Source organism: Zalophus californianus, chromosome 16 (genome assembly GCF_009762305.2).
Source record: "Zalophus californianus isolate mZalCal1 chromosome 16, mZalCal1.pri.v2, whole genome shotgun sequence".
In the NCBI taxonomy this organism is placed as follows: domain Eukaryota; kingdom Metazoa; phylum Chordata; class Mammalia; order Carnivora; family Otariidae; genus Zalophus; species Zalophus californianus.
In genome coordinates, this window is record NC_045610.1 from 28,253,983 (window position 1) to 28,263,314 (window position 9,332).

Here is a 9,332-nt window from a genome sequence, read left to right on the forward strand (position 1 = left end):
ACCCATTGGTTAGACCAGTGATTCTTACCCTTAAAAGAATCACCTGGAGAGCTTGTGAAGAGTGAGTAGTGTGTCCCCAGTCCCAGACTTTCTCATTCAATTAGTCAGTAATAGGGCCAAGAATTTGTATTTGGAACAAGTTCTCAGATAATGCTCATGCTCCTGTTTCTGGGTCACACATTCAGCACCACTGTCTGTTTTCTCTCTCACTCCCTCTTTCTTTTTCTCTTTCGTTCTCTCTCTGAGAGTGTGCAGAATCATCAAGCTAACTGATGATTACTTTTTCTCTATTCCTTCTCCTCCTTCTTCTCTTTCTCCCTTTCTTTCTTCTTTAAACTTAATTGATCTTTATTTAGAGAAAGTCATCAATCGGAAAACATTTGTATAATACAATCCATACTTTAAAAAATCTTGTCCTTTATTTTACCACCCAGGCCCCCAGTGTTGATTTACCATCCATATCCAGGTCTACTAACATTATCTATAAAATGCTAGCATTTTTAAAAATAATTTTTTATTGTTATGTTAATCACCATACATTACATCATTAGTTTTTGATGTACTGTTCCATGATTCATTGTTTGTGCGTAACACCCAGTGCTCCACGCAGAACGTGCCCTCTTTAATACCCATCACCAGGATAACCCATCCCCCCACCCCCCTCCCCTCTAGAACCCTCAGTTTGTTTTTCAGAGTCCATCGTCTCTCATGGTTCGTCTCCTCCTCCGACTTACTCCCCTTCATTCTTCCCCTCCTGCTATCTTCTTCTTCTTTTTTCTTTCTTAACATATATTGCATTATTTGTTTCAGAAGTACAGATCCATGATTCATCAGTCTTGTACAATTCACAGCGCTCACCATAGCACATACCCTCCCCAATGTCTATCACCCAGCCACCCCATCCCTCCCACCCCCCCACCGCTCCAGCAACCCTCAGTTTGTTTCCTGAGATTAAGAATTCCTCATATCAGTGAGGTCATATGATACATGTCTTTCTCTGATTGACTTATTTCACTCAGCCTAACACCCTCCAGTTCCATCCACGTCGTTGCAAATGGCAAGATCTCATTCCTTTTGATGGCTGCATAATATTCCATTGTGTATATATACAACCTCTTCTTTATCCATTCATCTGTTGATGGACATCTTGGCTCTTTCCACAGTTTGGCTATTGTGGACATTGCTGCTATAAACATTGGGGTGCACGTACCCCTTCGGATCCCTACATTTGTATCTTTGTGGTAAATACCCAGGAGTGCAATTGCTGGATCGTATGGTAGCTCTATTTTCAACTTTTTGACGACCCTCCATACTGTTTTCCAGAGTGGCTGCACAAGCTTGCATTCCCACCAACAGTGTAGGAAGGTTCCCCTTTCTCCGCATCCCCGCCAGCATCTGTCGTTTCCTGACTTGTTAATTCTAGCCATTCTGACTGGTGTGAGGAGGTATCTCATTGAGGTTTGGATTTGGATTTCCCTGATGCCAAGCGATGTTGAGCACTTTTTCATGTGTCTGTTGGCCATTTGGATGTCTTCTTTGGAAAAATGTCTGTTCATGTTGGCTGCCCATTTCTTGATTGGATTATTTGTTCTTTGGGTGTTCAGTTTGATAAGTTCTTTATAGATTTTGGATACTAGCCCTTTATCTGATATGTCATTTGCAAATATTTTCTCCCATTCTGTCGGTTGTCTTTTGGTTTTCTGGACTGTTTCTTTTGCTGTGCAAAAGCTTTTTATCCTGATGAAATCCCAATTGTTCATTTTTGCCCTGGCTTCCCTTGCCTTTGGTGATGTTTCTAGGAAGAAGTTGCTGCGGCTGAGGTCGAAGAGGTTGCTACCCGTGTTCTCCTTTAGGATTTGGATGGACTCCTGTCTCACGTTTAGGTCTTTCAACCATTTGGAGTCTATTTTTGTGTGTGGTGTAAGGAAATGGTTCAGTTTCATTCTTCTGCATGTGGCTGTCCAATTTTCCCAACACCATTTGTTGAAGAGACTGTCTTTTTTCCATTGGACATTCTTTCCTGCTTTGTCAAAGATGAGTTGACCATAGAGTTGAGGGTCCATTTCTGGGCTCTCGATTCTGTTCCATTGATCTATGTGTCTGTTTTTGTTCCAGTACCATACTGTCTTGATGATGACAGCTTTGTAATAGAGCTGGAAGTCCGGAATTGTGATGCCGCCAAAAATGCTAGCATTTTTTATATGTGAATTATTACTGCTACTAACACACAGATTGCTACAAGAAACTCCTATAATTTCTCATTATGAGAAAGTGATCAAAACCAACATTGACTGCCATTGTAAACTTGATGTGCTGTAAACCCTGATTTCTTAGACCTCTCTGATCTACATAGCATTTCCAAGTTGGTCTAAATTCTCTCATTGAACATGTTTACACTTGGCCAAATAAAGTTTCTGCCTCTGGCAGATAAGAATATAATGTGTAGATCACCCACATACAAGAGATGTAGACTGAAAAACAAACCAACCGCTAACTCTTATTTAGAGCCTCAGTCCTCTTCAAAATTTAATCACTTGGAACCAATTGGCCTGGACTGATTCTGGGGAAGGGGACAGGACTTGTACATTTCATTGACTGTCATGTGGGTGATTTTGAGTTCTGATTCTGACTTAGCTTTCACTAAGAGGAAACTAGTATGTTTCAGTTAATATATTTCCCCTGTCAAAACACATATGGGTCTGTAGAATGTCCACCAAACCTCATCTGTTCACTGCATCCACTAGCCAACAGAATGAATTCCAAAGACCAGAATAGCAGGAATAGAGGAATCATGCTAAAGACCCAGACACGGAAAACTGAACTGAGAAAATGATTTCCTTATGTACCATATAGCTAAGAAAATAAATATTTGTTAGACTTAACTATTGTTACCACTTCAAACTTAAATGGATGCAGGATACATCCAGAAGCAACTTCACTTATATTCCCCTTGGGGGTGCCCAAGCATCGCTGATAATCAATAATTCTCCTGTTATGATGGTTGGGTTTATATGTCAATTTGACAATAGTTCCCAGCTATTCAATCAAACACTAATGTAGGTGTTGCTGTGAAGGTACTTCACAGATGGGATTGCTGTCTATAATCAGTTGATTTTAAGTGAAAGAGAATTTCTTAGATAATCTGGATGTGGCTGATTCAGTGAGTTAAAGAGCCTTGAGGGCAGGACTTACCTGAAAGTAATGTACCCTGTGTGTCAGTTGAGTAGAGTTACACTCAAATAAAAAATTCTTTTAATCTGCTAAAACTGAAATAATTTACAGCCTCCCATCAACAACTTCTAAGAGAGCTGTTTTCACTAGTTCTATATAAACAAAAGGACAAAAGAGCATTACTTGACTAGGCCTGATTGTTTAGACCCTAAAGAACCAGATGACTATCCTGGTTTAATTTAAAAGTATTGGTGGGAAGGCTTCAACTTATATTACAAAGCTCAAGTAATCAAAACAGTATGGTATTGGCACAAAAACAGACACATACACCAATGGAACAGAATAGAAAACCCAGAAGTAAATCCGCAATTATATGGTCAATTAATCTTTGACAAAGCAGGAAGAATAGCTAACAGGAAAAAGATGTCTCTTCAACAAATGGTTTTGGGAAAACTGGACAGCTATATGCAAAAGAATGAAACTAGACCACTTTCTTACTCCACATACAAAAACAAACTTGAAATGGATTAAAAACCTAGATGTAAGGCCTGAAACAATAAAAATCCTAGAAGAGAGCACAGGCAGTAATGTCTCTGACATCAGCCAAAGCAACATTTTTGTAGATATGTCTCTGGAGGCAAGGGAAATAAAAGCAAAAATAAACTGTTGAGACTACATCAAAATAAAAATCTTCTTCACAGTGAAGGAAACAACAACACTAAAAGACAACCTACTGAATGGGAGAAGCTATGTGCAAATGATATACCCAACAAAGGGTTAGTGTTCAAAAGATGTAAAGAACTTCTACAACTTAACAGCAGAAAAACAAACAATCCAATTTAAAAATGGGCAGAAGACATGAACACATGTTTCTCCAAAGAAGACATCCAAATGGCCAACAAACACATGAAAAGACACTCTATGTCACTCATCATCAGGGAAATGCAAATCAAAACCACAATGAGACATTACCTTACACCCATCAGAACGGCAAAAATCAAAAACACAAGAAACAACAAGTGCTGATGAGGATGTGGAAAAAAGGAATCCTCATGCACTTTGGTGGGAATGCAAACTGGTGCAGCCACTGTGGAAAACAGTATGGAGGTTCGTTAAACAATTAAAAATAAAACTACTCTATGGGCCAGTATTGCACTACTCCATATTTACCCAAAGAGTAGGAAAACACCTATTTGAAAGGATATATGCACCCATATGTTTACTGAGGTATTATTTACAATAGCCAAATTATGGAAACAGCCCAAGTGTCCATCGACAAATGAATGGATAAAGAAGATGTGGTATATATATATATATATATATATATATATATATATATATATATATATATATATACACACACACACACACACACACACACACACACACACACACACACTATGGAATATTATTCAGCCATATAAAGGAATGAAATCTTGCCATTTGCAATAACATGGATGGGTCTAGACAGTATAATGCTAAGTTATATAAATCAGTAAAAGAAAGACAAACATCATATCATTTCACTCACATGTGGAATTTAAGAAACAAAACAAATGAACAAAGGGGGAAAAAAGAGACAAACCAAGAAACAGACTCTTAACTATGGAGAACAAACTGACGGTGACCAGAGGAGGGGTGGGTGGGGGGAGAGATGAAATAGGTGGAGATTAAGAGGACACCTACCTTGATGAGCACTGAGTAATAGATGGAATTGTTAAATCACTATACTGTACACCTGAAACTAATTTTTTTAAAGATTTTATTTATTTATTTGAGAGAGAGAGAATGAGAGACTGAGAGCAAGAGAGGGAAGAGGGTCGAGGGAGAAGCAGACTCCCCGCTGAGCAGGGAGCCCGATGCGGGACTCGATCCCGGGACTCCAGGATCATGACCTGAGCCGAAGGCAGTCGCTTAACCAACTGAGCCACCCAGGCGCCCCACCTGAAACTAATTTAACACTGTAAGTTAACCATACTGGAATTAAAATTTAAGAAAAAGTATTGATGAGAAGTCAAAAAATAATTGTAAATGGGAATGGGTGAGGAACTAACAATGCCGACTATATGCCAAGTCCTGTGCTGGAATTTTTCCATGTACCCCACTGACCCACACAACACTGTGAGCAGTTATGGAAATTTTATAGCTAAAGAAGTGGAGATTCAGTGATGTCCAAAAGGAGCACAACAAGTAGGAGTTAGAGCCCGGACTGAGTGCCAAGGCTGCAAATCCTGTTAGAGTCTCACTATACAATTTAAGACAGCATCAGAATGTTTGGAGTGTTTTTAATTTAGGCCATTTTATGAACATTTTTTTAAGATTTATTTATTTACTTTAGAGAGAGAGTGCACGAGTGGGGAGATGGGCAGAAGGAGTGAATCTTCAAGAAGACTCCCTGCTGAGAGTGGAACCTGACCTGGGGCAAATCACAGGACCCATGAGATCATGTCCCCAGCCAAAACCAAGAATCGGTTGCCCAACTGACTGAGCCACCCATGAACCCTATGAACAACTTCTTTTAAATTTTTTCTCTACTGTCCTTATAGCGAAAAACATTGCACCAACCCATTTAGGGTTAATAAATTTACATCTGAATCACATTTATATCATAAACATAGCATAGTTTCAGTAAGAGATGTCTTAAATTCTCAAGGATATAGCTGTGTTCATCTAAAGGAGGTATTTCTCAACAAATTCAGTTCAAAACTGAGTAAATGTTGTGAGCTCACATGTAAGTACATTTGAGGAAATGTCTCCCATTTCTCTCCTTTAGGTCAATGTTATAGATTATAATTAGCATCTATGCTTCCTACCATCCTTAGAACTGATATTCTGGATCACATAAAAGTAAAATTTTCATAAATTAAGAAAGGGACTCAGGATAACTTTTTTAAAAAAATTGAACCAGTAAGTGACTTCTGGTCATTTACAAATGGAATCAATAGATTGAACAGGCAAAAGAAAACTGACAACAATCAGTTGACATAGTTGACACTAAGTTACAGAACTCCAAAGATAAAGAAAGAAGAGTAAAAGCAGGGAGAAGAAAAGATTGTGATTATTCCACAGTTAAGATGAGATTGTTCACCAGTCATCACAGATATTCATCCATAGCTGAGGAACTCTCCAGGTTTTCCCTTGTGTTTGTGGGAAACCTTGAATTTCACATCCCACCCATAGCCTTGCCTGTAAACTTGGAGTCAGAGGAACCACATCCTGGCCTCTGCCTGTTCCTCTGCCAGGAACATACTTGCTGCTCACCATTGAGCAAGTTATTTCTCTCTGAGTTCTCTCATTTGTTAAAGTGTTTAATATAAAATAATATATCCACTGTCCATTTTATGAGGATTAGATAAAAGTGAGAAAGTGTCTAACACAATACCTGACACAGGAGTAGGTCCAGAGAAATATTGATTTAATCTCAAACGTCACACTCTATAAAGACTTCCCTCCACCTTTCACATGGGAAAACAAAAATTTAGAGGGAAGACTTGTCATTTAAACTCAAGATATTTTAAGTTGACTCCCTGTTACATATCATAAGGTGCTTGCCTAATCTCTTCATGGCTGCCTGCATCTCCTGATTCCTCAGTGTGTAGATCATGGGGTTGAGCATGGGGGTCATGACTGTGTAGCTGATGGACACAGCCTTGTCCATGGGGAAGGGGGTGAAGGGCCGGGAGTAAATATAGATACAGGGAATGAAGGTCATAGACACCACAATGATGTGAGTGGTGCAGGTGGAAGCTGCCTTCTTCCTTGCCTGCCCTGAGTGGGACCTCAGCATCACCAGGATGACCGTGTAAGATATCAGAAGGAGAAGGAACCAAATAAGGACCAACGTTCCACTATTGGAGATCATGAGGAACTCCAGGAGGGAGGTGTCAGTGCAGGCAAGTCTCAGTAACTGTGGGACATCACAGTAGAAATTATCCAGGACGTTGGGGCCACAAAAAGGCAATGGGAGCATCAGAGCCAGCTGGACAATGGAGTGAACAAATCCCCCTACCCAAGCAGCCACCACCAGCCCCACACACAGTCGAGTGTTCATGATGGTGACATAGTGGAGGGGCCGGGAGATGGCTATGTAGCGATCATAGGCCATCACTGAAAGAAAGAAGACAGTCCCGCCTCCCAAGAGGTGAAAGAAGAAGATCTGGGCCATGCAACCCTGGTAGGAAATGGTCTTGGCTTCATGAAAGAAGTCCACCAGCATCTTTGGAGAAGTCACTGTGGAATAGCAGAGGTCTATGACAGCCAGATTTCGGAGCAGAAAATACATGGGTATGTGGAGCCGGGAGTCAGAAGTCACTGTGACCATGATAAGGATGTTTCCCACAACAGCGGTGACATAGACAAATAGGAACACCAGGAACAGGAACTTCTGGATCTCGTGGGTCTGTGAGAATCCTAAGAGGACAAACTCTGACACATGTGTGATATTCTGTGTTTCCATGGGATCCTCCCCACATGCCTAAAGAAAAACCATGCAGAACAAAAAAATCGTGAAAATTCCATCATTTTCCTTTGGAGAGTCAGGAATAATTTGATCAAAGTCATTGTTGAATATATTCCAAGATGGAACTTAGGAGAAACTTCCAAGGAGAAAAATATATTTTCAAGGCTTTGACAGACTTATCTCCTTAACCACACCCTACATTGTATCACAGACATTTACGGGTCTTTCCCCCTTTGTATCACTCTGTCCTTGTCTCACAGGTTTCATGTCTGATTCATACCCGATGTGCCCGACATAGTGTCTTGTGAAATACAGGCTCCACAAATATGGTTGAATCAATGAAAAAAATGAATAAACATGTCAGCAAGTACATGTGACCACAAATATCATCATCCTGGATGCAAAAATCTTGACAGGATATAGAGACTAATGATTTTAGATAAACAGATAGATGCTTTGTCATGGCAGAGGTTTGAGGAGCTGCATATGATTCATTGCTGAAGGAAGAGAGGTGTAGATTAGAAGAAATTGTCATGCCCTAATTTGGAACCAAATGTAAATCAAACAAGCAGATGATCTTGGCTGAAGCTGGGATATTAGTACTTCTCAAACTTTTCCACATAAATACTTCTCTAATGGCATTGTTGCCATGGGGCCATCTGCAGAGGTACCTCAAAACAGCCCTGGACAAATGCACAATTTCCTTGAACTCTCAAGCTTTATATTTTAAAAACTATGTGACCCTTCTATTATACGCATATCTCTAGACAATCTTTGAGGGACTTCTTAAAATTTAAGTATTGTGGCTTGTAAACTTTGATTATGAAAACCAAGGAGTTATAGAAAATATAGAATAAAGAAGAAAGAGATTTCTTCAGTTCAGTAAGTGAAAGTTCTAGAAGGCATTCACTTGAAAAATAAACTGAATTCTTTAATATTAAAGCCTACTCCCTTGAGCTACACCTCTCTAAAATTTTCTCTAATTGTTCAGAAAAATTTGCCCTGAGGCCTGACCCTGTGAAGATATTAGAACATAAAAGGATTTCCCCTCCCTGGTTCCCACTGGATATAAGAGAAGAACAATAGCAATTGCACTGATGTACTTTTCACAGGGAATTGAATGAATATGTGTAAAAAGATTTCTATCAACAAATATGAAACAGAATTATCTCTGAAATTATCTGTGAGTTGTTACAGTACTCAAAATATTGTCATGTTTACTTTATCTAGAATTCACATTTATCCCCAATATTTGTGTAAAATGGTGTTCCAGGAAGATACACTTTCTTTATTCTGTGGCTTCACCAACTTCCAGCATAAGACTATTTGAAAAGCGTCCCCATGGACAATTGAGAACCCCTGTAAGCCCTTTGGTGGGAAATAATGTGATGAAACAAGGTGAAAATAGGCTTATCCCAGCACACTAGGGTAGAAATCCCCAAGACAGGCGGGAGAGGAGCAGACATTCCAGGGGCGTTGTCAGAACAACCCTACAAAGTAGAGTAATTACAAAGAGTAATACATCTTTGTGTCTAGCTTTATGTCCTTGCTGTACCACATGGTGTCAAGTTTAGACTGGGTGGGCAGCATCTTAAATGGCCTGGTTGGGCCTCTCTGAGAAAGCCCCTGACCCTTAACCTTTTACCCCCAACCCCAACCCTCTCACCTGATTATGGATTCCTAAAATGCCAACAGCATAGTT

At 39.8% G+C, this 9,332-nt stretch overlaps 1 protein-coding gene across 1 annotated transcript; it reads right to left on the bottom strand.

Moving 5' to 3' along the window:
• Positions 1-6,685: 6,685 nt before the first annotated feature.
• LOC113939081 (olfactory receptor 4D1) lies at positions 6,686-7,627 on the bottom strand. The gene has a single exon (XM_027624670.2). It carries the CDS (start codon positions 7,625-7,627, stop codon positions 6,686-6,688), a length of 942 nt encoding a protein of 313 aa, XP_027480471.2.
• Positions 7,628-9,332: the final 1,705 nt, after the last annotated feature.

Excerpts from the sequence above, each read along its gene's own strand:
- LOC113939081 (XM_027624670.2), bottom strand. The coding sequence starts at position 7,627 with ATGGAAACACAGAATATCACACATGTGTCAGAGTTTGTCCTCTTAGGA.